Source organism: Dromiciops gliroides, chromosome 1 (assembly GCF_019393635.1).
Source record: "Dromiciops gliroides isolate mDroGli1 chromosome 1, mDroGli1.pri, whole genome shotgun sequence".
Lineage (NCBI taxonomy): Eukaryota > Metazoa > Chordata > Mammalia > Microbiotheria > Microbiotheriidae > Dromiciops > Dromiciops gliroides.
Window position 1 is genome coordinate 574,209,771 of NC_057861.1, and position 27,168 is coordinate 574,236,938.

The 27,168-nt window shown below is 38.9% G+C and overlaps 1 protein-coding gene across 11 annotated transcripts in view; it reads left to right on the plus strand.

Moving 5' to 3' along the window:
* Positions 1–27,168, plus strand: part of TRPM3 (transient receptor potential cation channel subfamily M member 3) — a 1,147,313-nt gene that overhangs the window by 1,024,265 nt on the left and 95,880 nt on the right. For all 11 annotated transcript variants that reach the window (XM_043978969.1, XM_043979003.1, XM_043979047.1 and 8 more), the window contains 6 exons: positions 5–145; positions 2,520–2,549; positions 6,035–6,324; positions 14,097–14,325; positions 15,753–15,920; positions 23,599–23,739. In XM_043978969.1, the coding sequence (XP_043834904.1) occupies positions 5–145; positions 2,520–2,549; positions 6,035–6,324; positions 14,097–14,325; positions 15,753–15,920; positions 23,599–23,739 (999 nt within the window). The remainder of the gene's footprint in view (positions 1–4; positions 146–2,519; positions 2,550–6,034; positions 6,325–14,096; positions 14,326–15,752; positions 15,921–23,598; positions 23,740–27,168) is intronic.

A 27,168-nucleotide genomic window follows, 5' to 3' on the forward strand; every position in this document is an offset into this window, starting at 1 on the left:
CTAGGGGAACCTGCCTCCAGATTACAGAATAAGTTTAATCGACATCGGCCTTGTGATTGAATATCTGATGGGAGGAGCTTATCGCTGCAACTATACTCGAAAACGGTTCCGGACTCTCTACCACAATCTGTTTGGACCCAAGAGGGTGAGGCGATTAATTCTCTTCTTTTCCCTGTCCCTATCCATCAAGCTGTAAAGGATTTTTCTTCTCTTCATCACCAAAGTGACCAGGTTGAAAGGGAGCAGTTATCTCTCTCCTGGACCACTTGGCCATTAAGCCAAAGGAATCAGGCTAAGTCCAAACAGATTTTTAGTGTCCTACAGGATATGGGCTAAAGAATTGTAGCCAAGACTTTTGCACACTAGTCACAAATTTAAAAATCAACTTACCTGTTTTGCTGCTGGTTGAAGAAAGGGGATTGTTAAAGGAGCTGAGCATGTGTTCATGCATGTGTGTGTATGCCTGTACTTCTGAGAATGAATGAATGTGAGCTGGTTAGACTATTGATTTAGAGAGAGCATATTTATATTTCATAAGCTAACAAAAAGATGGAGGTTAACAGGGATGTTGAGGGCCTTGCCATTTATTCAAATTCTTTTCAAGGTTGTACTAAATCATTTTAGGATGCTTAGAGCATGTGGTAGATATTCATGGAAGCTGGCTTCAAATTTGGTTCTCCTACTGTTGAATTCTATTCAAAATATGTGGCTCTCACTCTTTTAACCAGAACCAGACATAAACCTGTACACACACACACACACACACACACACACACACATACACCCCCACACATACATACATACATACATATATACCCATACCCTTCCAGGAGAAATACCAGAAAGGGTATTTAAATTTGGTACCAGAAGTTCAACATGAGTTTGAATTCCAACTCTTCCACTGACAAATGGGTTGCATGACTTTGGACAAGTCATTTAGTTTCTCTGAGCCCCAGTTTGCTCATTTACAAAATAAGATGTTAGGCTATATAGATAAAGTCCCTTCCAACTCCAAAATCCTATGATGATATTCAGTCATTTCAGTCATGTCCAGCTCTTATCACCCCCTATGTGTGGGGTTTTCTTGGCAAAGATATCGGAGCAGTTTACCATTTCCTTCTCCAACTCATTTTCCAGATGAGGCAAATAGGATTAAATGACTTGTCCAGGGTCACACAGCTAGTAAGTGTCTGAGGCTGGATTGGAACTCAAGAAGATGAGTCGTCCTGACCACAGACCCACCACCTAAGCTATCCAAATCCTATGAAACCCATGTAAAAAGATGCCACTGTGCGTTATGTGAGTTTATATACCTCCTTCCCTCTGTCATGAAGTGGTAACTCTCTCTGACAGTGCTTTATTATAGACTAGGAAAAGAATATCTGTCTATTGGGCATGCAGATATTCCAATGAAAAGTGAAATATGTGATCAAGTGTAAATAAAACAACTTTTCAGGAAAGTAGGAATGTAGTTGATATTCACAATGAAGGCTACTTCTTTCAGCTGGTTTTTGTCTGGCTCTAGTTTTATTTACACGCCAGTTGAAGAGGATCTTAAATTGAAGTCAGCCTCATCACCCCAATTTTCCACATAACTCCTGTGTTTTTATTTTTATAACAGAGTCCCAGATGGATTTTAGGAACACAGCCTCATAATTAAGTATTTTGTGGGAGTTATAAGGAATTTTTAAACCCAAAATCAGATAATCAGCAAAGGCAAACCAAAGAATAGACAATCTTAGCCTGAAGAGTTTTGCTGGCCTTTTTTTTTTTTTTTTTTAGCGCTCTGGTCATGTGTGATCCTGATTCAAGATCTAAGATCCTAAACAACTAACTTGAGTCACATAATTTGTGACTCACTGATTGTGAGCCTGCCATCCCAAAACCCATTTCTGTACCTCCACTCAAAGAAAACAGCACACTGGAGCCACAGGAGCAATGTAAAAAACTATTAAGATGAGACTGATACTGTTCCCAAGGCTCTCTTAGATTGGTATGCAAATGAGCTAGAGGCCAGAACAAAAGCTAGAGGAAGGTTCCGTATTTCAGCCTTTATTTTGCCTATCTGCTTTACATTATTTTTATCAAACTTCCAAATATATGGAATTTACCAGATTATAGAAATACCTGAAGAATTGGTTCAGTATTTCACAGCTCATATAAACATTTGGTGGTTATTAATACCATAAAAATCAAGTGGTAGGAGAGTAAGGGATGTTATGACACAGAAATCATAAATCCATAGACTATCTTTAGAGAGGAAATGACATAATGTTCAGTGCCCATCATCACCAGTTTTCTAAGCTCCACAAAATAAACTTCAGATATCTTCAGTAGCTTTACTTCCCCTAAAAACTTTATAAATATACCATTATATTCTCTAATCATTCTTTATTTAGGACTATGACCTTTGGTGCCATATAATTCTTTCATATATCTGTTTTACCTATTGTAAGATTTTTTTCATTATTTCTATGAAAACAATATGTAAAATATTTTTCAACTCCTTCTTTTGACAGCCTAAAGCGTTGAAACTTCTAGGAATGGAGGTGAGTGTTTATTTAATGAATTAACACCTAGAATGATGGTGATGGTGATGATGATGGTGATAGGTGATGATAAACATGCTGTTTAGATAATGCTTTAAGGTTTCCAAAACATCTTATATTCCATATTAACTCATTTGGTCTTCACTTATTGCCCTGTGAGGCAAGTATGATTAGTTTCCCCATTTTACAGATGGGGAAACTGAGCTAAATAGGTGTTAAGAACCAGGATCACAGTTGGGAACCATATTCTGGTACATACATTGTACCACCTAACTACCTAACAACAACAATAAAAGTTGGGGCAACAACATTTATACAGTTAGGGCAGCTAGGTGGCATAGGGCCTAAAGTCAGGAAGACTTAACTTTGTGAGTTCAAATACAGCCTCAGACAGTTACTAGCTGTGTGACCCTGAGAAAATCACTTAACCCTGTTTGCCTCACTTTCTTCATCTGTAAAATAAGCTAGAAGAGACGATAAACCACTCCAGTATCTTTGCCAAGAAAACCCCAAAGGGATCACAGAGCCAGGCATGACTGAAAAATGACTAAACAACAAAAATTTATAGTTTAAGCTTCACAAAGTGCTTTACATATATTATCTCATTTGATCTTCAAAACAACCCTGTGAGTTCACACTATTTTCCTTTTTTCATATTAAGTTGATTACAGTGCTCATTGATTAGAGAAATAGTAGCAATGCTTTCATGAAGGCATCCTGTAGACTACCTAGCCAGAAGGAAACATATGAGAAGTTCCAGAAATATCACAAACCAAACAGAGAGGCACAATATCTATCAATCACTCAGCAGGCATTTATTAAACACTTACTTGAGGAATTTCAACTATCTAGACATCTTCTAGGGTCTTCCCTATGTGCAAAGCAGATTAATTGCTAGATATATAGAGATAGATGGTATGACTAGAAGGTAGATACATATATTTATGTATTTTTAACTCCAGGATTGATCTACTAAAGCCTTGAAACTTCTAGCCAATGATCTCCAGCCAATGATCACTATAATCAACTGAAAAAGGAAAATAGGAAAACTCACAGGGCTGTTTTGAGAATCAAATAAGATAATATATGCTAAGTACTTTGCCAATCTTAAAGCACTATATAAATGCTAGCTGTTGTTGTTGTTGTTTGTTGTTTGTTGTTGTTGTATCAGAACAAGGGCAGCAAGCACAGTGCTGCACTTGGAACCAGGAAGACCTGAATTCAAATCCTGTCTCAGACCCCAACAGCTTATTCACTACCTACTGTGATACTGGACAAATGGAGATCATAATAGAACCTATCTCATAAGGTTGTTGTGAGAATCAAATTAGTCACCATATATAAAGTGCTTTGCAAACTTAAAAGCACTATGTAAATGCTAGCTATTATTAGTGAAGGAAGAATGAGAGGAACAAGGGCAAGTGACTACTCCATCTTAGAGTTCCTGGCATATAAGAAGCTAGCACAGTACCCTAGAAAGGAGATTCAGAGAGTTCAGAAAAAGAAAGGGGCTTGGAAGATCTCAGCAATGAAAAACTATTGTTTTAATATAAATTGTTCTAATGAAGAAAAAACGTTTTTTTGTTTGTTTTAGGCAATCAGGGTTACGTGACTTACCAAGGGTCACACACTATTAAGTGTCTGAGGCCAGAATTGAACTCAGGTTCTTCTGACTCCAAAGCCAGTGCTCTATTCACCATGCCACCTAGATACCAATTGTCTAAAGAGACTGAAGTGCATCTCACAAGAAAACTAACTGACCAAATTCCATTTTTGAAAGAGCGACATGCTTCTGGAGTCAGAGGGAGCTGAAGTTGGTGTTGAATGAATGCTAACTACAATAAAAAGTGGGGAGGACATGATAGGAAGCTCAATGAAAGCATAAGACAAAGCCCCAAGTGGATGATTAAGAGAACATAGAACTACTAAACTCTAAGATCATTCTTAGAAGAAAACCAGATCTTAGAGAAAAACAGAAAAAGTTTAGTAGAGAATGATCTTAGTTCCAAGTGAGGAGATGATAAGAAAGCACCTATTTGCCTTCAATGAATTCAGTGGTTCTCCTGAGGGATGCCATCCTTGGCTCCTTTAACATTCAGAATTTTTATCAGTGATTTGATGAAAGAATAGATTTTATGCCTATCAAATTTACAAACAATCCAAACTTAGGAAAAAGAGCTACTGTGTTGATTGAGAAATACAGAATCCAAAAAGATCTCATCAATCTAAAATGTCTGAATCAAACTGGATAAAATTTAATAGGGATATGTGTAAAGACATAAATGTAAGTTAAAAAAATCAACTGAACAAATAAGTAAGTAATGGGTCATGGAGACACAACTGGGCAATAATCCATGTGGGAAAGATTTGGGTGTTTCCATGGACTGCAAGTTCAGTATGAATCAATACTGATATGAAAGTCAAATGAGTGAAAATATATAGGCTACATTCAAAGAAGCAATGTGTTCAGGACTAGGAAAGTGATAGTCCTGCTACATTCCATCATCATTAGAGTATTATATTAGTTCTGGACATCAAATTTTAGGGAAGACATCAGCCAACTGCAGCAGCTCCAAAGGAGAGGAACCAGGATATTAGGGAGACTTACAACCATGTGAGCACTGGTTGAAAGCACTGAACATGTTTGTCCCAGAAAAGAGATTCTGCAGTATTCAGATACTTGAATATAAGAGGGATTAGACTTGTTCTGCTTGTCCCCTTAAGAATAATTGTAGAGGGGCAGCTAGGTGGCACAGTGGATAGAGCACCGGCCCTGGAGTCAGGAGTACCTGAGCTCAAATCTGGCCTCAGACACTTAACACTTACTAGCTGTGTGACCCTGGGCAAGTCACTTAACCCCAATTGCCTCACTAAAAAAAAAAAAAAGAAAGATCCAAGTCTAATTTAGTCATATAAATTATATAAAATGAAAATTTAAGACAATAATAAAGTTCAATACAGATACTTGGAATAGAAAAGAATCTTAGGATTGGGAGTAGTGCAGTGTAGGGTTTTTCTGTTCAGTGAGGATAGCACATATTTATTTCATATTCAATCAAGCATATGACATGAGGTATTAATTTACTAATTAAAATATGCTTAAGTTAGTATATTTAGGTTGGTATTGCTCCGTGGGTGGAAGAAAGAGTTAGAGTTAAGGTAAAAAGTAACATAATAATAGGTAGCCAAAGAGCAGAAAACAAAATGGAATTGAATGACTAATAGAAGATTTAGTTAATTAAATCCAAAAATGAAGACAGAATCAAAAAAGAAGAGAGTAAATGTTGCTTATGACTGACATAGAGAAAAAAGGAGAGGAGGAATTAAATGATGGGATATTGACAGGATTTCCAAGCAGGGAGAAAATAACATTCCTAAATAGTCTTCTTTCTCCCCCCCCTCCCCTGCCCCAGAAAACCCACAACCCAGAATGAAATTCAGCTCATTATAACCTCAAAGTTAATTTTATTTATCTTGATTTATAGGATGATGTTCCCTTGAGAAGAGGAAGAAAGACCACCAAAAAGCGAGAAGAAGAAGTTGACATTGATTTGGATGACCCTGAGATCAATCACTTCCCTTTCCCTTTCCATGAGCTCATGGTATGGGCTGTCCTGATGAAGCGGCAAAAGATGGCCTTATTCTTCTGGCAACATGGGGAAGAAGCCATGGCCAAAGCCCTGGTAGCCTGTAAACTATGCAAAGCTATGGCTCATGAGGCATCAGAAAATGATATGGTGGATGACATCTCCCAGGAGCTGAACCACAACTCCAGGTAGGCTCATATAGGTATAAGGAAGGAGGAAAGGATGACTCTAAAAGAGTAGAGCTACTCAGCTTGCACAAAATGAACCTTAGCCGAGTTGCTTTCAACTACTAAATCTCTGCACAAAGAAAGTATAATTATGGAAGGTCGATTCTTAGAGGCCAGTCACACCAACAGAGCCCAGAGAAAACCTGAGGAAATAGGAGACAAAGTTCCACAAGGACAAATAGCTGTTGGTAAAAATAGATTCCTTGTTTATGCATCTCACCGATTACTAGGAATGCAAATGACAAACACAAATGGATTCTTTAGGAGGATATTTATTTTTACCTTATGCTAAGTTTCCTACCATGGCCCAAATTCCATGGCTAAGTTATCCCTTGGTCTCCAAAATTCAGTTCACTTCAAACAATATGGTCAGTCAGCACTAACCATATGCAGGGGACTGTACTAAGCACTGGAAATATAAAGACAAAACAAAAACCAGTTCCTGGTTTCCAGCACCTTACTTCTAATAGAGGGGATACACTATGAATGCAGACAAATAAATGCAATCTAATTTGAGGAAGGAGAGTGGATGAATCAAAGAAAGTAACACCTGAGTTGAGCCTTGATCCTGAGAAGCAGAGGGTAAGGAGGGAACCTATTCCAAACATTCAGGACATGGAAGCAGGAGAAGAAATGTCAAATCCAAGGTAAATAAAGCAAGCCATTTTTGCTAGAACTGATAAGTGTGTAAAGGAAAATAATGTAAAAGAAGTCTGGAGAGGTAGGCTAGATGAAAATGTGAAAGACTTTAAATGCAAAGCTCAGGGATTTATATTTTAAAATAGGTAACACTGGACATTTTTGAACAGGGGACCACTCCCCTATGGTCAGACACCTGTGTTTTAAGAAAGGTTTAGCAGAGGTGTTGCAACACTCCCAAGAACCAGATGAAAATATAATTGGAAAATATTTAGCAAAATAAGTCAACATATGGCCCCCAGATATGGATTAGTGGGTCCTGTTTCTATTTCAGTTTAATACAACTGGTAGGGAGGACAGATTAAACAGGAAAGAAATTAGAAACAAAGTCTAATTAGGGGACTATTGTGCTTGTCTAGCCAATAGATGTCATCATAAATTAGAGTAATAACCTGTGAGTGGAGAGAAGAGGACAGATGTAAGATGTCATAGTAGAAGAATTGATAAGGCTTGGCAACTATTTGGATACAGGGGATAAAGAAGAATCAAGGATTCCTCCAGAGTTATGCACCAGGATGAGGAAGGATGGTGGTACCTTTTTAAAATAGGGAAATCTGGAGGAAGAACAGTTTTGGGGAAGAAGATAAGTATTTCTGCTTTAGATATGTTGAGTTTCAAATGCCTACAGGAGGCCTAAATTAAGACTTCTTCTCTGGCATTTGGTGATGTGTTACTTGAGCTCAGGAAAGAAATTAGGGCTAGAAACCATATTTGGAAACCATCCTTGGAGATCATTCAACCCAAAGAAGCTAAGGAGATCATCAAAAGTGGCTGTGGGAGAGAGAACATCCCAACAATACCTTGGGGGAATACCCACATTTTGGTGGACTGGAACCCAGTTATAAGACAAGTAAGAGAACCATGATAGCTTAATGACTGCATTCATAAAGCCAAGGGAGGAGAGAGTATCCAGGAAAAGAGGAGTTAACAGATCAAAAAGTATGAAGGCTGAAAAAGGTCATCAGAGTTAGCAGTAAGAGATCAGTAAGTAGTAACTTTGGATAGAGAAGTTTCATTTGGGTGTTGAGGTCAGAAAGCAGATTGGAGCATAGGCAGCTTTTTCTAGGAGTCTGAAAATGAAAGGTAGGCATGTTGAAGGTTGATCACTTGAGTAGGTAGAAGAGTAGAATGGGGGCTTGCTAGGGATGGTGGAGACTTGAGCATGTTTGTTACAGTAGGGACAGAGCCAGTAACAAATGAGTGAAATTGATGGGGTTCTGATCAAAGAGGCAAACTCCAGGAGGAGATAGGATCAAGGGTACAAAGTGAAGAACTACCTCTTCATCATAGACTGGGGAATGACATGGATAGGTTCTGAGGTGTAGAATAAGGCAGAAAAAAGGAACTCACTGGTCGATGGCCTCCGTTTTTGTTTTGTTTTCTAGTTTGAGGTGAGTTCTGATTGGAAGTATTCCTTTATACTTATGAACACAGAGAAAGGGATTTGTTTCCAACTTAGACCTGTTTACACAATAAGTTTAAAGACTGATCACTCTTTGAAGATTTTATAGATAAAATTGATGATCTGTTAAGAGATGATCCAGATGACCTTGAAGATTCTATCTCCCTGATTCTATGTATAAATTAAAGTGCAAAAGAGAATTAATCAGCATTTGGACACAGGTTAATTTTTAGTAAATAAGTGAAGAAAAAGAAAACATGGCTTGGTTCACACATCTGGCGGTAAAAACAATCCCTTGATGGAGGCAGCTAGGTGGTGCAGTGGAAAAAGCACAGGCTTTGGATTCAGGAAGACCTGAGTTCAAATTTAGCCTCAGACACTTGACATTTACTAACTGTGTGACACTGGGCAAGTCACTTAACCCCAATTGCCTCACCAAAAAACAAAAACAAACAAACAAACATTTCTTTGCATAATTCCAAATTACTTTCCAGAATGGTTATACCAATTTACAGGTTAACCAACATTATCTTTTGACCCAGTAACCCAATTAGAGCAGTTAATACTCTTATTCTCTGCCACCCTGCCATGTAGAGACAGTGTGATATAGTGGATAGAATGCTGGGCTTGGACTTAAATCCTAGCTATGACATTTACTATGTAACCTTGGGCAAGTCATATAACTCCTCTAAGCCTCAGTTCCTTTATAAATAAAATAAGGAAATAGAACTAGATGTCCTTTAAAGCCTCTTCCAGATCTAAATCTGACACTTTATCTGATGTGGGGCCACAATGGGAGGTCCCAATGAAAATTAAAATTGGAAGGGATCTGGAATGATTTTACCACCAAACTCAACTCTGTTGTTGTTTTATAAACATCATTTAATGCTTACAACTGCAAAGAAATGACAATTATTTGGAGACTAGAGAAGCTTCAATATTTCGATAAATATCTAGTAAACACCCATTATGTGCCAAGCACTTCGGATGCCCGATGAAGGGAAAGACCACAGTCTAATGAGAGAGGCAAAAAGCAAAACTATGTACAAACAAGCTATATACAGGATAAACTGGAAATAGTCAACAGAGAAAAGGCACTATAATTGAGAGAAAGCATTCCAGGCATGAGGGACAACCAGTGAAAATTCCCAGATTTAGGAGATGGAGTATCTTGGTTGAGGTCAGTGTACTGAATTGAAGGGGGAGGGGGAGGTATGAAAGTTAGTTAGAGAATTAACTCCCAATTGTGCCCCTCAAGCAAAGCAATTCAATACCATGACCATGTGTAAAATTGTATGTTACATCCTGCATCTCTACTCTACTACCTCAATGCCATGCTTCATCATCACTTTTCTGAAGTCATGAGTGCATTGACTGCATTCAACAGTCGTTATCTGGTTCTTAGAAAGCCTGCTCACCAACTGCCAATCAGTGGGTTGAGGGTCATTACCACTAATAATTCTCCCAATGAAACAGTGACAAGAGAAATGACATACCCTCCACCACCACTTCTCCTAAACTCCCCTCCTTCTAATCATATCATGGTTAATATCCGTGCATCCTCTATCAGACTAGATTTCTCACCAGAGCCCTGCATCCTGGAAGCCTGGCATCAGGCATCATTGTCATCTGCCTCTTTTAGTTCTAAACACAGAAGCTGGTCCCTTAATATGCAAATTGATAGGTAAGAGTGATGGCTGGGTCAAGCCCCTGAGTGAAGATTTAGAGAAGTATCCCAGGAACTGGCTGCTTAGTCAAATTTCTTGGATCTGCTAGCAAAGTCTCCAAAGCAAAGCAGGATTTAGAGATTTACAGCTTTACCTCATTTTGCTTAGGCTAGTCTTTGTAAGAAAAGGTCATTGTTTTTCATCACGGCAGCTTTCCAGACCCCTTGACTCCATTCTTCGCACAACCTCAGAGTGTCTCAGCAGCATGAAAAGGGAACCCTGTAGGCTGAAAACATCTGAAGCTTTTCTAACTTCAGAAAAAGAACACCACCATTCCATCAAAGGGAAGAATGAGAACTGAAGCCAAAACCCAAGGTTGATCTCAACCCAGTCCCCAGCTCCTAAATGTAAGGGTCAAGCTTGGTCCTCTATTCTGCTCCTGACTATTCATAAATAAATATGTTTCTCAGGTTGCTCTGTCCCATGTTCAAGGCTCTGAGCCAAGTCTCATCATAAACTACCAATCTACAACTGAATCCTCCATTCCAAGAAAGGCTCCATTCCTAAGCACCACCAACTGCACGGGTAAACTAACAGGGCCCTGCAATAGTAACCTGCCCTTCTGGGAAAAACATATGACAGGATATTCCTGCTCTGAGTCAGTGACCTTGGGTATGACCCATGAATATCACACAGCCAGAGCAGAATAGGTGGATCAGCCAATGGCTTCTGGGACAGGGTCCAGTGATGCTGGAAGTAGTCCCACTGCAACTACAATCCAGGCTGACTGTCAGTACACTAGACAGTTTCAATCCACTGATGCAGTAGCTATATGAAAATAATCATCAGCAATGGGTAGGATATATCTTCTTGTTCCAATAATCCCTGTCCTGAGATGACTGGACATGACCCCTCCACTAATTTGTGGTGACTGGGCCACATTAGGCTATGCTAATTGGTAAAGCTGCCCAGCTCATAGCACCAGCTCCCTTTCTTTGCCTTATTAGTCTCAGACAGCCTTGGGTGGGTGGTCTCTACAGCCTGTGATTGACTAACAACAGTGTAGGGGGACATAAGCCTGCCAAACTGAATATATGTCCAACAATGCCACATGTGAGGTGTCAGCCCATTAGTACTAACACTGGGACGCTAACCAAGTTTCCAGATAGTTCATGCAAAAATTATTTTTACAGTCAAAGTAATAGCTCAGGCTCCTATCTGACACTGAAACAGAGCTAACAAAAACATAGAGTAGGGGAAAGGTCAGGCTCCTGATTTGGAGCCAGAAAACCTGTGTTCAAATATCAGCTCTACCTTTATGTCCTTGGGGAAGTAGCCTGACCTCTCTCAGCCTTAATTCCCTCATCTGTAAAATAAGATTTACCATCTGTAAAATGAAATGGTCCCTAGTAGGTTTTTTAGCTCCAAAACTCTATATCTTCTGGAGGTAAAAGGTCTTTGGGGGTTTTTTTCAACTAAAAGGAGAAAGAATCTTCTAAAGGATCAACTAAAAGGAGAAAGTCTTCTCTTGAACTATCCTCTTTCTGTCTCAATACCTAGTTTACATGTTGTCCTCCCATTAGATTAAAGTAGCAAGGACTGTCCTTTTCCTTTCTTTGAAACACTAAGTGCTTGGCACAGTGCCTGACACATAGTAGGCAATTAATAAATGTTTTCTGACTGACATATGGTTCACAGTTATAGAACAGTTTTAAAGCACGCTAAGCTCTGGAAAGACAAAGAAAGGCAAAAACAGTTGCCCTGTTTCAGCCCTGAACTCAGAGTTCACATTCTAATGGGAAAGTTCACATGCAAACAACAGAGTATATTGGAGGTAATCTCAGTGGGAGGGAAGAGAGGCACCTGAAAAAGACTTCTTGCAGAAGGTAGAAATTGAGCAGAGTTTTGAAGGAAGCCAGTAGGATGAGGTGAGGAGGGAAATATTCCAAGCATGGGAGACATCCAGTAAAAGCCACAGAGTCCAAATCTGGGAGTGTTAGAACAAGAAGGCCAATGTCTTTGGATTATAGTGTATATTGAAGGAAGTTAAAGTATAAAGAAGGTAAAGAGGGGCGCCAAGTTGTAAAGGCCCTTAAAAGACAGAGTAGATTTTTTTTTTATTTGATCCTGGAGGAAATAGAGTGACACTAGAGTTTGAGTAGGGGAGTGGCATGGTTAGACTCACACTTTAGGAAACTCACTCCAGCAGGTGAGTGGAGGATGGAAAGGAGTCAGGAGATCAACTGGAAGGCTATTGTAATAGTTCAAGAATGAAGGGATGAGGACCTTCATCAAATTGTGACAGTGTCAGAAGAGAGGACATATACTAGAGATGTTGTAAAGGTAGAAATGATAGGACTTTGGGGGCAGTTAGGTGGCGCAGTAGATAAAGCACTGGCCCTGGATTCAGGAAGAACTGAGTTCAAATCCGGCTTCAGACACCTAACACTTACTAGCTGGATGACCCAGGGCAAGTCACTTAACCCTCATTGCCCCACAAAACAAACAAACAAACGATAGGACTTTGCAAACATCTCGTTTTATCCTCAGATTACTGTAAGATAGGTGCTATTATTATCTCATTTTATAGAGGGAGAAACTGAGGCTTAAATAACTTGCCAAGGATCATACAGCTAGCAAGTATCTGAGGACAGATTTGAACTCCAAATCCAAGGCTTTATCTCCTCCACCTTTGATGTCTTTCCCATCACCAGAAGAACCTTCCCCATCTCCCCATTAACAGTTCTACTGCAACCAGCCATAAATCACAGGAAATTAAACATACTTAAGCTCTTCTAAACAAGTGAAAACCCTCCTCACTTTGTAAGGATTTCCAGGAGGATTCTGACATTTCCTTCCATTCTAGTTTCATTATCAAAAAAGTCTAACCTAGATCCCTTATACTTCAGTTTAATATCCATTCCCTCTTATCAGTGGAGAAGACCATTCCCTATATGATCACATATTCCCTCCATCTTAAACTCCAAGAATCTAGCTATGACTTCCCTGGTGTGAGAACTCCTTTTACCTACTGATATTTTCCTACTAATAACACAACTTCTATGTACCTTAGATGATGGTCTTTGTAAGTTTTCAGGACTAAAAAATCATCATTATCATTATCGTCATCATTCTGTAGCTTACAGGTCCTTCAAAGATAACATTTAGTCTGTCATGAGGGCCATATCAAAAGTTTTCCAGCTTGTTGGAAATCTGAAGTAGTTAATTGATATAATAGATAGATCACTGGACTTGTAACATGGAAGACCTTAATTCAAATTCTGCCTTGGACATTTATTAGATGTGTGTGTGACCTTGGACAAGTCCCTTATCCTGTCTGAGCCTTAGTTTCCTCATCTATAAAATGGGGGTGATAACAATACCTATTTCATAGGTCTGTTGTGAGGATCAAACAAGATAATATATATAACGTACTTCGTAAACCTTAAAATTCTATATAAATGTTGCCTATTATTATTATCTACTACAATAGCTTTTAAGAACCTAGGGTCACCTCCGCATCACAGTGTAGAGTCTGCTTCTGGACAGAATAATTCAAATTCCTTGGATCTTGATGATGATGGCCTTTACTTAGCACTTAGGTTTGTAAATTGCTTTATATATGTTGTCTAATTTGTTCTTCACAACAACTCGATGATCCAGATAATCTCCAGGATTGCTTTGACCTCTGAATCTCTGGCCCTATGGAAAGTATAATCATAAAACTGGAAGGGGATCTTTGAGGTCTTTATTTTACAGAGAAGATAACCAAGGCCCAAAGTCCCAAATATGGCTGAGCTGAGACTGATTCCTGATTCCTGATCCAGTTATTTCCCCACAACATCACAGTTCAGCAGCCATATTTAAGGTCTAGCCCTGACTTCCATTTCTTATCACCTCTGCTCATCCCCTCCTCCTATTACCTGAGAGATTCCCAAGCATCCTAAGCATCTCCTGTGTTGCAGGGACTTCGGACAGTTGGCTGTGGAGCTGCTGGACCAGTCCTACAAGCAGGATGAACAGCTGGCAATGAAACTGCTGACCTATGAGCTGAAGAACTGGAGTAATGCCACATGCCTGCAGCTTGCAGTGGCTGCCAAACACCGAGACTTCATAGCTCACACCTGCAGCCAGATGCTGCTCACAGACATGTGGATGGGCCGGCTCCGGATGAGAAAGAATTCAGGTCTCAAGGTCAGCACAGTCTAAAATGAACTGTGGATGAAGTGGGGGTAGATAGTTGTTTTAGATTTTATGAGCCTGGTCTATGATAGGACTGGAAAGTTCTTCAGTCTAGGAGCCACTATGTGCTTGAGGGCGAGCCATTCTCTGAGTTCAGTGACAAAGAGTCTCTTCCCCTAGGAATGATGTCATAGCAGGGCCATTCTGTACTCTTCTAATCTCCCACTGCTCATGGCAAGGCCTGATGCTTTCATTCCTTGGCAGAAAAGAAATCTGGAATTTGTTAAATTGTGCTCAACTCAGAGGAGAAATAGGAAGGGGAGGAAGGAAAAAATGGAGGAGAGGGGCAGACAAAGAGATGAAAGACAGCAAAGAAGGTATAATAACCCCTAACAACTTTAGAATCTGGGATTATTCCACCATGACTTATACCATTATACCATTCCATTCCATTATACCCAAGCCTATATTATCTATGAAACTGGGTTTCCTAAGCAAAGTCAAATTATACATATAGTTAAAAGATCCTAACTACTTAGTAGAGGAAAGAACACTGGATTTTGGTGGACCTGCATTCAAAGCCCAGTTTTGAAATTCACTGTGTGAAAATTAATTTGGGCAAATCCCCCTCTCTATGCCTCAGGGGATCAGACAAAGTTAATTCTAGCTTTCTGATTCTATGTTTCCTACATATAGGACATGAAGCTTGCTAAGCCAGTTTCTTCTTATGTGTTTAAACCAATTTAAGAAAGCAAACTATTTTCAATAGCACCCCTTGCATAGCCAAAGTTGGTAAGCAGGTGCAAGTCTCTTTTTTTCCTTTTAGGCAGTACTATGGGGCTCTTGGATTGATGATACTGTTAGCAATTATAATTGTCTTATATATTCCATCATAGAGTTAGAAGGAACTTTTGCAATCATGGAATCAGTACCTTTTTTTACAAATGAAAAATGTTGAGGCCCAGAAAAGTGAGGTGAACATTTCTATGAATTACATTTACGTAATGATGAATGCATCCTCCTTGAGATCGGGAACTATTTGATTTGTATCTTCTACACCTAGTCTGGAACATAGTAAATAAATGCTTGTTGACTGTTAGAATGGGAGGTGGGTCATTCTTGTCTTCACTTCTGTCCAGGCCAAGTACATGTTATTTTTGCCTCTCTACCCGAATGTAATGATTAACATTTGCTTGTTGGTAAAATCGTTTTCAGTTTTCCCATTAGAATGAAAAGTTTTCTCTGTCACTTGCATTACATTCCCCTACTAAGCTGCAAATGATTCCCTTAAGTATCAGAGTAGTCAGTCATTCATACTTCCATTCCCATGAATATACACAGCAAGAAGCATTAGGCCCTATTTCCTCTGACACTTAGCAACCACAATCATCTTAATCTGTTAAATGTGATTATTATTATTATCATTATCATTGCTTTAGGTAATTCTAGGAATTCTACTTCCTCCTTCAATTCTCAGCTTGGAGTTCAAGAACAAAGATGATATGCCTTACATGTCTCAGGCCCATGAGATCCACCTTCAAGAGAAGGAGCCTGAAGAACCAGAGAAGACTGTGAAGGAAAAAGATGAAGAGGACATGGAACTAACAGTAAGAAAAGCAGCATAGGGTTGGTCTCTTCTGGTAGGAAATGACTGTTCCTGCTTTCTTTTTGTCTACAGAGGAGAATCCTCAAGTCTAGGGAAAGGGCTGTGGTCTGTACTTTTTCTAAGATCTGATGCTTCGGATTAGACATTAAAATTAGAAGACTGGGGCGCTTTCTTTCCAGAAATTCTGACACTGTAGTGCATCAGGAACCCACCGAACCAGGGAGGCCAGAGTGGCACAGTGGACAGAATGATGAATTTGCAGTCAGAGTACCTAGGTTCAAATCATGACTCTTCCACCGAGTGACCTTGAGTAAGGTTTCCTTAAATTCTCTGGTCCTTCCTCCATTTCTTCATTTGCAAAATTCCAGCATGACACCCAACTCAGAACTCTTCAATAGGGCAAAGGGGCACAAGAGAAGGAATGAAATTCAAGAGCACAGCACCCCAAGGTTTTTTTCCCCAAGTATGTGTTTAGACACACAGCACTAGGGAACAATGAGGTGAGGAAACAACCTTAGTGCAAAGAAATAGAGAAATCTTTTAAGTTTGGTGAGGTTCTAGCATCATTTGGCTTCATTCAGCAGACACTCATCTGCCAATCAGAGCCTTAGTCTTCATCTTTTGGGGAGATTCAGGTTTGAAAATTCAGGAGTAATTAATTGAATTTTGTGGTTTCTATGGTTGGTTTTTATTAGCTCTTCTCTAAGTACAATTATCCTGCACAAATGTTTTGTGCTGCAGGGTAGATCAGGCAGCTGAGGCGGGGACAGCCTCCTACAACACCCACTTTGACAGCGTGACATTCCCTGGATTTTATCCAAGGGCTAAAAATATTATCCTGTCTACTGGGGGGGAAACAAAGGCTTTCTTTGTATCTTTGGAGACACGGAGCAGGAACCACAAAGACTTCCTTAATCCCCTACTATCATCCACCAGCAGTGCTGTCATTGCCCAAAAGGGATTTTCTCACTTATGGTTGGAGGAGGGGAGGAGAGGGTCCAAGGGCAGCACTCTCTGAAAAATTGGATAATAATAGCACCTATCTCACACAGGGCTGTCATGAAGATCAAATGAGATAACACATGCCTCTGAACTCTATATCTGGAAGGGCCAGATATATCTAACCTCGTTTTAACAGATGGGGAAATTGAGGGACATGGTTAAGTAACTTACTTAAGATCATCACAGGCATAAATGAACCCCATTACTCTGGCTCCAGAGCCACACTGTGCCACACTGACTCCCACCAGAAGTCAACTGATTTAGTGACATACTTCTCATTAAAATGGTTCCCTCTCTTGATTAATCACCAACAGTTTCTGACATATTGGGAGAGGCCTTATTAAAGTCCAATAAAGTCATAGAGAATTAATGTGGTATAATGGATAGAAGGCTGGCCTTGGAGTCCAGGAAAAATTAGGTTCAAGTCAGTCCATCAATAATAAACATTTGTGCCTACTATGTGCTAAGCACTAGGGAGATGAAAAGAGGCTAAGGACAGACCCTGACCTCAAGAAGCTTACAATTTGCTGGGGGAGACAACATGCAAACAAATAAATACAGACAAGCTATATACAGGATAAATGTAAAGTAAGTAACAGAAGGGTTATACAGAAAGGCTTCCCATAAAAGATAGGATTTTAGTAGGGATAAGGAATTTATTAAATAGGGCGGTGATATGACTGGACCTGAGCTTTGGGAAAATCACATGATGAGCTTAAGAAGTCTATTGGATATCCAGTTCCAAGACATATGAAAGACAGTTGTCCTGCCTTTGGCATACTAGCTGCATGACTCTGGGCAAGTCAATTAACCTCTCAGTGCTCCCCCCCCCCCCCCTTGTCTTGTCAAGTAGTTGATGGAGTTTTCATATCTCTGCCCTGGAAGTTAAATCATAGGTCTGGACCACAAGAGGGATGAAAGTACATCAGGCAGTGTGGCCAAGAGAATAGGAGTCAGGCTTCAGAAAAACCTAGGAATAAATTCTAGCTCATGAAATACACTACCTGTGTGACCCCGAACAAGTGATTTATTCTCTCACTGCCCCAGCCATCCTCTAAGACCAGAAGTTACATATGATTTGCTTCATTGGTGGAGGCAGTTTCCCTATAACAATGAGATAGATATTTTATATGTGTCTTTATCATTTATATAGTGCTATGTGCCAAGCACTGTGCTAAGAGCTTTACAATGTTTTTCTCATTTGATCCTCACAACCCTGAGAGATAGGGGCTATTGTTCCCCCCATCTCACAGATGAGAAACAGGGAAATGGGTTACGTGACTTGCCTAGTGTCACACAGCTAGTAAGTGTCTAAGGCTGAATTTGAAACTGGGTATTCCTGGATTTGAAATTAGGTATTTGAAATTGGGTATTCCTGACTGCAGGCCCAGCACTGTGATGCACTGCACCACCTAGCCTAAAACTCAAAAGTGTTTCATAGTCTGCTGTAGATAAGAGCCCTGCATTGAAGTCTGGGAGGTATCTTGTTCATAGACCATAGATCCTCTCTCTTTAAGCTGCAAAACATCTTAAAAGACCATCTTGCCTTCAGGCAGATAGGGAGTTATTTCTATGTAAAGCCACTAAGGCCTAGAGAAATTAAACAAATTGCCCAAGATAACACAGATCTTTGACACAGGATTAGCAATCTACTATCTGCTTAATATTTTTCTCACTGTATCCTGCATCTAGCTTATTTGTACATGTTCCTTGGCTTGTCTTCCTGTAAAATGGTGAGCACCTTGAAAACAAGGACTGTTTTTGCCTCTTTTTGTATCCCCAGGGTCTGACACATAGAAGGTACTTTATAAATGCTTATTGACTGACTCACTAATAGGACAAGGGAAGACAAGTTTTTGTCTTTATCAATGAGATCTCATTTGAAGGTCTTTGATTCAGGAAAAGAGAAGCAAGGATAGGAAATGTTATTTGAATTTGGGACCTCCAGGGCTCAGGGTCAGATACAAAAGTCACTTGGTCCAATAGAATTATTTGTATTCTAGTTCCCTGTTTTTGCACCTATACCATGAAGCATTTTTTATCAATGACTTGAATGAAGGTATGTATAATCTGTTTATGAAATCTATAGATGGCAGGAACCTAGGTTGGATAGCTAACATATGAATAGGAAATACCATACCCTCTAGACAGGATCAAAACAGATTTCGATAGGCCAAATCTAATCAAATGAAATTTAATGGGTATAAATGTTAAGTCCTACACTGGACTCCAAAACTCAACTGTTTGTGTACATGATGGGGGGCGGGAATGGAGCTAGACAACAATTCAAATGACAATTTGAAAAGGATTTAAAAGAATACCTGTTCATCAAATAAGATGATGTAAATTATTTCATTTGTAATGTGCTATAAAAATGTGAGTCATTACCTGGGCTAGTAAATATATGTGAGAGGAAGACTTCACTTAGACACAAGGAAAAACTTCCTAACCTTTATCACCATCCTAAAGTGGGCATCCTAAAGTGACTTCTGTCAGCCCAGGCTTTTGCTGTGATAAAAATTGGACCAAAGGACCTAAAAAGTTCCATCTAACTGTGAGAATTTTTTAAGCAGGAAGATGTGTTTATGATACCACTGCCTGGTAAGTGATAGGAACCCCCTGTGTGAGTATGATGTGGTATATATGTAGGAATACAAGGTAGCTAGGTGGCACAGAGGAAGACTCCTCTTCCTGAGTTCAAATTTAGCCTCAAATAGTTACTAGCTGTGTGACCCTGAGCAAGTCCCTTAACCCTCTATGCTTCAGTTTCCTGATCTGTAAAAGGAAAAGGAAATAGCAAACCACTCTAGTATTTTTGCCAAGAAAACTACAAAGGGGATCACAAAGAATTGGACATAACTGAAATAACTAAACAAGAATATGTAGGAATACAAATATATTTGGCACTCATAAAGTGAGCCTCAGGCCTTCCTAAATCTGAGGCTAATATTATTTCTACTATACTACAATGCTTGTGTCCAAGCCTCAGACACAAAATAGCTATGTGACCCTGGGAAAATCACTTACCCACTCTGTTCCTATAAAAGTTGCATTGGCAGAGGACATTGTTCACAAGGCTCCCTAGACTGATGATATCACAAACCTAAAACAAAAACTTCAAAGCCTGGAATGACAATTTTTATATTTAAATGTAAGGACACAATTCAAGAAATCTAACAGTTGAAGCTAGTGTTTTCTTATGATTGGGAACCTCCAAGATGATCTAGTCACTTCTACCCACTATGGTACCCTTGAAGATCTGATCCTGTGGACAACTGTGGGTTACATTCTTCTTGGCACAAGGAGTGGTCACTTTATTCCCCAAAGTTCAATTATCAGGGAAAGTGAAGATCTGTCATTGACTGTCATTCTGAACTACCTCAGCCAAACAAAAGGCACAACATTGGAGGTTCCTGCCTTGGACACATGTTTTTCTTGGGCAGAAATAATTAAAGCAAATTGAAATAAATTAGTAGGCTGGTGAAATCTGTATTGAATAACAGCTACCACTTACATTTTAGACAGCTGGATAGTTCATTGCATAGAGTACCTCACCTGGAGTCAGGAAGACCTGAGTCCGAATCCAGCCTCAGACACTTACTAGCTATGTGACCTCGGGCAAGTCTCTTAACTTCTGTTTGACTCAGTTTTCTCATCTTCAATAATGAAGAGAGCTCTTACCTCCCAGGGTTATCATAAAGATAAAATGAGATAATATTTGTAAAATTCTTAGCTCAGAGCCTGGCACATAGTAACTGCTATATCTTTGTTGTTTGGCGATTTCAGTCATATCCAATTTTTCATGACTCCATTTGGGGTTTTCTTGGCAATGACACTGGAGTGTTTTGCCATTTTCTTCTCCAGCACATTTTACATATGAGGAAACTGAGGCAAACAGGGTTAAGTGACTTGCCCAGGGTCACACAGCTAGTAAGTGTCTGAGGCTCAATTTGAATTCCCAACCAATAAATGTCAGCTACTATTAGTATCATCATCATTTCAAATCCTGCCCATGTGACTCTGGGAAAGTCACCTATCTTTTCTCAGCCTCAGTATCCTCATCTGTAAAAAGGAGGTAATAGCAGCTCATATACTTCACCGGGTTGTTGTGAGGCTCAAATAGGACAACATAGAGAAAATACTTTGTAAAACTGAGAACACTTAGCCTCTATTGCTTCCAAAATACTGGTTTATATTTGTATTGAGATGAATTTTTCACACTAAAAGATGTGAATAAAAGAATTTAGATTGTGTCCCAAGTGACAGGAAATGTACATCTTATCAATACCAACTTCCTTCCTCCCAGTCTCATATTACAGAGAATTTATTTATATTTAGGTTTTTGACTAAAATAGTGCATTCTATCTTAGTCAATGACTTCCCTTCTCCCTTTCTACTAAAATTACATCAGTAAATCAAGAAACTGGAATTTCAGTGTGTCGACTTTCTTCCAGTGTTGCAGATTATAATAACTAGCAGTTAGCCAGAGCTTTGGGCAGCTAAGTGGCATAGAGTACCAGGCCTGAAGTTGGGAAGACTCATCTTCCTAAGTTCAAATATTGCCTCAAACACTTAACTACCTGTGTGACCCTGGCCGAATCACTTAACCTCATTTCTCTCAATTGCTCACCTGTAAAATTAACTATATTTCTAGTATCTTTGCCAAGAAATTCCCAAATGGAGTCACAGAGTCAGATATGACTGAAAAAATGACTGAACGGGAGTATATAGAGCCTTAGGGTTTGTGAAGTAGTCTGTCTGTCTGTCTGTCTCTCTCTCTCTCTCTCTCTATATATATATATATAAATATGTACATATATATGTATATATATATATATATTCTGATCTTCATAATAACCCTGTGAGCTAGACATTGTTACCTTCATTTCACAGATGAGCTTTAGTTTCTAAAGCTGAGAATGATAAATGACTTTCTCAAGGTTAGAGAGCTAGCAAGTATCTGAGACAGGATATAAACTAAGGTCTCCTTGACACTGTGGCCAAAAACAATCATCATATGGTGACCTACCTCCTAGCACTGAGCCTATCTGAGTCTGGCTAGGTTAATCCCTAAATGGCAAAATAGTTCATTACTAGGCCAGTACCTGATGCCTTTCCAACTTTGGTAGGACATGCCTGAAGCATTGTTTGGCCTTTTAAGAATCCAGGGTCACCTCCACCAATCCATACTGAGTCACCAGAGGAAGGCTCTAGTGGAGGCTTACAAATAGAAATATGTCCAGATTGAGTTATTTAATACTAATGATTTATGGGATGGCATTTCCCATAAATAAAATGATAAAATTTCATTTCAAAATAAGTTGTCCAAGTACATATGCAATAACTCACATTTCTATAGCACATTACAAAGATCATAATGTGCATGATCTCATTTGATGAGTGGGGAAAAAATTATTCTTTGGTCCTTACACAACCCCATGAGGCAGATTTTCATCTGCATTTTGAGGAAACAGACACAAAAAGGTAAAAAGCCTTTTCTACTTACAAAGTGACAGCCCTGGGACCCAACTGATGTCTTCTGAATTCCAAGGACAGATGACCTTTCGACTCTACCATTCTTCCTCTTGGTGTATGTGGATTGTCTCACCCTAACCACTTCACTCTTTATAGCATCCATGTCCATCCTCCTGGGAAATTCACATTTGTACTTTTCATCTTTTGTGTCTGTTTCCTCAAAATGAAGATGATCATTTTTGTATTATCTACCTCATGGGGTTGTGGTCAGGATGAAAGAATATTTTTTTTTCCTATTCATCAAATGAGACTTTGTGTCTCTTGAATCTTTCTCCTTAAAATCTTCATTCCCTTCTCTTCCTCTCCACCAGAAAAAAAGAACAGAAATATAGGCTGTTTGAGGTAGAATTAATGAAACATCTAAAATGTTTTGCCTGCAGTCACCAAGTATCAAGGCTTTTCAACATACATTCAGACCTTGTTACTTCTGAATACTCTAATACATTTGTGGTTTCAACAGGATTGTAACCCATCCATGCCTATTCCTCCTGTTTGGGACTCACCCATAAGTGTGGATTCACCCACCTTGGATACTTATTATCCCCATGGCCAGGAGCAAGCCACATTTCTTATCTAAGCCTCAGTTTCCACATCTGTAAAATGAAAGGGAGAGGGGGTTGGACTCAATAATCTCTAAATCTAGGATACACATGTGTGTATATAGGTATCTATATAAATGTATATGTTATATGTGTGTGTGTTTTCCTCTCCTGAGAGGTATCAACTAGATTTTTTCCTTTATGAAGAATGATAAGTGATATTTATATAATGCTTTAGAGTTTGCAAAGCATATTACACACATGAGCTCATCAAAACCTTAGAACAGCCCCTGGAGGCATATACTGCAAGTATTTTTATCCCCATTTTACAGAAAGAGAAAACAGACTCAGAGGGGCAAAGGATTCAGACTTGTTCAGGGTCTCACAGTCAGTAAGTATCTGAGTACATATTTGAACAACTCCAACTTCAATTGATCCCACAGCAGCAACTCTAGCATTCACCAGAGCTGGCATACGATATCATCATCTTTGAATGTTGTCTTTTCTTAAGGCTAATTAATATTTTCAGCTGTTGAGGAGGGTGGAGAGGGCTTCTCTCTAATGAATAATGAAAAATCCACAGCAGTATCACTTTCTTTGTAGGCAATGCTGGGTCGAAGCAATGGGGAGTCATCAAGGAAGAAGGATGAAGAAGAAGTACAGAGCAGGCACAGATTGATCCCCCTTGGAAGAAAAATATATGAATTCTATAATGCACCTATTGTGAAGTTTTGGTTCTACACTGTAAGCATCTCTCTATTTTTCCTAATTATGACAGAGTCACAAAAAGGAATCAACACCCCTTTAAAGGAACACATGCCTCATTCTATATCATAATGCAAGGGCCATAGGAATGAAAGGCAAGACTGAAATTTCTTTACTCTTTTCCAAGAGCTGAATGCTATTAAGAGAGATTCTTATGTATGACTAGTTTCTTTGCTCTACATTTCTGCTGGCTTATTAAAATGAGAACTATTAAAGAAATTCATTCAGTAAGTATCACAGCTTAGAGTTGAACCCAGATTTCCCATGACTCCAAATCCAGTATTCTTTCAACTATAACACATTGTCTCCCATAGAATGCTCTCTCTTGTCAACCTTTGCCTCCAGGAACCCTTAGCTCTCTTCCAGGCTTGGTTCAAGTGCCCCCTCCAATATGAGGCTTTTCTTGATTTCCTTTTCTTTTCTTTTCTTTTCTTTTCTTCTCTTCCTTTCCCCAACCCCTTAAATTGCCTGGTTTTTATTTTGTACATATCTTACCTTTAGTTCTCTCTACAAATTGTCATTCCCTCCCACCTCAGATCCTTCAAAAGAGATGTTTTCACTTTTGTTTTTATACCATCAGTTACTGTCTATGCAGATCAGGCTTCCTTCCTTCCTTCCTGCAGATCAGGTATTGGAAGTTGAGCTTCACATGTAAAGTTGAGTGCACATGTAAAAGGAAAAAGGGAAGGAGAATGAAGGAACAAAAAAGTCTGCAGAACACTAGAGGGAATGACTGAAAAATTATGATACTTTATGCAATGAAATGAACAGACAAATATCAATGGTTACTGAGAAAGTTAATTTGGTTGTAGTGGTGTTCAATGTTAAGTTTTTAATAAAACATTGGGGGTTGGTTTGGGTTTTTCATGATGAAGGGAAGGGATAGAATTTCAATGGGTAAGGAAGAAGAAGGGACAGTTACAGAGAGAGAAAAGAAAGACAGAGAGCCATCCAACCACTTTGGCTATAGCACAGAATAAATAGAAGAGAGTAATAGAAGAAAAGAATGGAAAGATAGGTTGGCATCAAATCATGGAAAGCCTTCAATGCCAGGCAGTTGGAAATTTGCTGGATAACCCATCAGAAACCATTGAAGGCTTTCAATCATGACCAGATCTATGAGGAAGATTAGTCTGGCAGCAGCATGAGAAAGAAGAGGTTGAATGATAATGATAAATAGATAATCAGAAAAAGAATCCAAGAAACTTGTGGATCATTGGAATCAAACACAATTCTAGTTATCAAGGCTAAGCCAAAAAAAATTCAGTGTGTGATTATCTGGCATATATTTAGTAATTTCTTGGGTAAAGCCTTAATGTTAATCATAAAAACAGCACCAACAACCTCCAATCAAAAAATTGAAACGTGGGTAGTACATATGAAGAATCAATCCCAATCTGGTATCATCAAACAATATTTCTTTTGCTCTGTAACTACTAGACATTCTTCAAGCTGATCCATCTCAAGATTGCTCATTGACAGCCCAGAATCATGACAAGTAGGGTTGTATGATATGCATATCCAGGAAATATTTTCTATCTACCAGGCGATCAACTGTTACTAAGAGTACCTTCTTGATATGGGAGGAACAAAGGACTTTTTCTATTGATTTTCTGCTTATACTTTTCATTGATATTAAGTATCCATGGAACAATAAGAATAAGAATATTTCATATTTATGCTTTGTTTTTAAAATTAGAAAGCCCTTTGTTCAAGAAAACTGGTTATTCTGAGTTGGACAGTGCCAATATCATTAACCCCATTCCATATGTGATGAATCAGAGGGATTAAATGGTGATACTGGCCACATAGCTAGAAATGTCAATTCCAGAATTCAAATCTAGGTCTCCTGACTCCAGGTAATATCAAGAGCCTGGGTTCTCACAAGGATTCCTAGTCCACACTTTGGGTATTCCCTTATTTTATCACACCTCTCAACCTCTTCTCTTTCTCAGGTTTTTACTTTTCCTCAACTGCTTTCTAAAAATCACAGTTCTGTATGACCAAACCCCATCTCTCAGCATCAACATACTCAGATCCTCCCAGCCTCAGCTGGAGAGCCCCTTTAATTCACTCAAGGAAAGAAGACTTTTTTTTCAGGTCATTATATTGGTATCTAAGGGCATGTAGAAGAATTAAAGCAGATTTACAAAACACAGAATTATTAATTTTTAGAATATAAGAATCTAACTGAAAGTATTACTTATCTGGCCAGAAAGCCATTCCAGGTTCCTGGGCTACATCAGAAGCTAACTAGTTTCTAGACCTAGCTCTGCCATGTGGCCAACTGCCATGTTGCTTCAACATGGCCCATGCCTCCAACCCAATTCTCCCAGCTTCTTGTCCAAGTTTGTTTTTGCTTCAAAGTTGGCATCCTTTCTCCTTACCTCCCACCAATTTCCAGAGTCCCTGCTTCCAGGCACCATTAGTTCTCCACATTTTTTTAAAGCTGGGTAAAATACCATATGGGTCCAATTAAGATTTTAAGTTCTGCTGCTGGCATCAGCTACTTCCTCAGGATCACACTAATGAGTCACAGCTCATCTCCCTTCCCTGACATTTATTAGCTATGTGACCATGGGCCACTCACTTCATTTCTCATCTATGAAATGGGAATAGTGACATTTGAATTATCTACTTTTCACAGTTACTGGGATGAAAGCACTTTTCAAACCTTAAAACACTCTATAGATGTTAGCTATCATTATTATTGTTTTTGTTGGTGTTATCATCCTTCCTTTATTCCCCACAAGAAAGTATTACAAATACTTTAGTTATCCCTTAGTCTCTACAAGATTGGCCAATCTCCATATATATATATATATATACATATATGATGACATTCTATAAAAGTAATTCATAATATCAATGTTTTGTTTTTATTCTTCTAACACCACTGTCACTGCCCTGTTTAACAAAGAAATACAGTTAAACAAAGTGGATCAACATAGTGGCCACACCTAACAATTCATTCTTTGTATATGGTCTGTCTATGGTATATTATTTGTACCACTTCTTTGCAATTCCTAATTGTTAATATAGTCCAGCCTATTTGCATATTTATCTGGTACCTCTCCATTTTGCTTTGGCTAATCAATAACTTAAATTCTTTAGGAATTATTGTATTAAATAAATATATACAAGAAAATCCACCTAAATGAAGAGTGGTGGTGCAATACATCAGTCAATAAATTAATTCACAAATACTTATTAGGTCCTTATGTGTCAGGACATGCTAAAACCTGTGGATATAAAGGAAAAGAGAGAAAAAAACCCTACCTGTCCTCAGGAAGCTATTATGGGATGGAGAGAGAGATGGAGATAGAAATGGAGAAAGGGGGAAAAAGGGAGAGAAACAGACAGACATGCAAGATATAGTCAGAGTAGATGAAAGGTACTCTTAGAAGG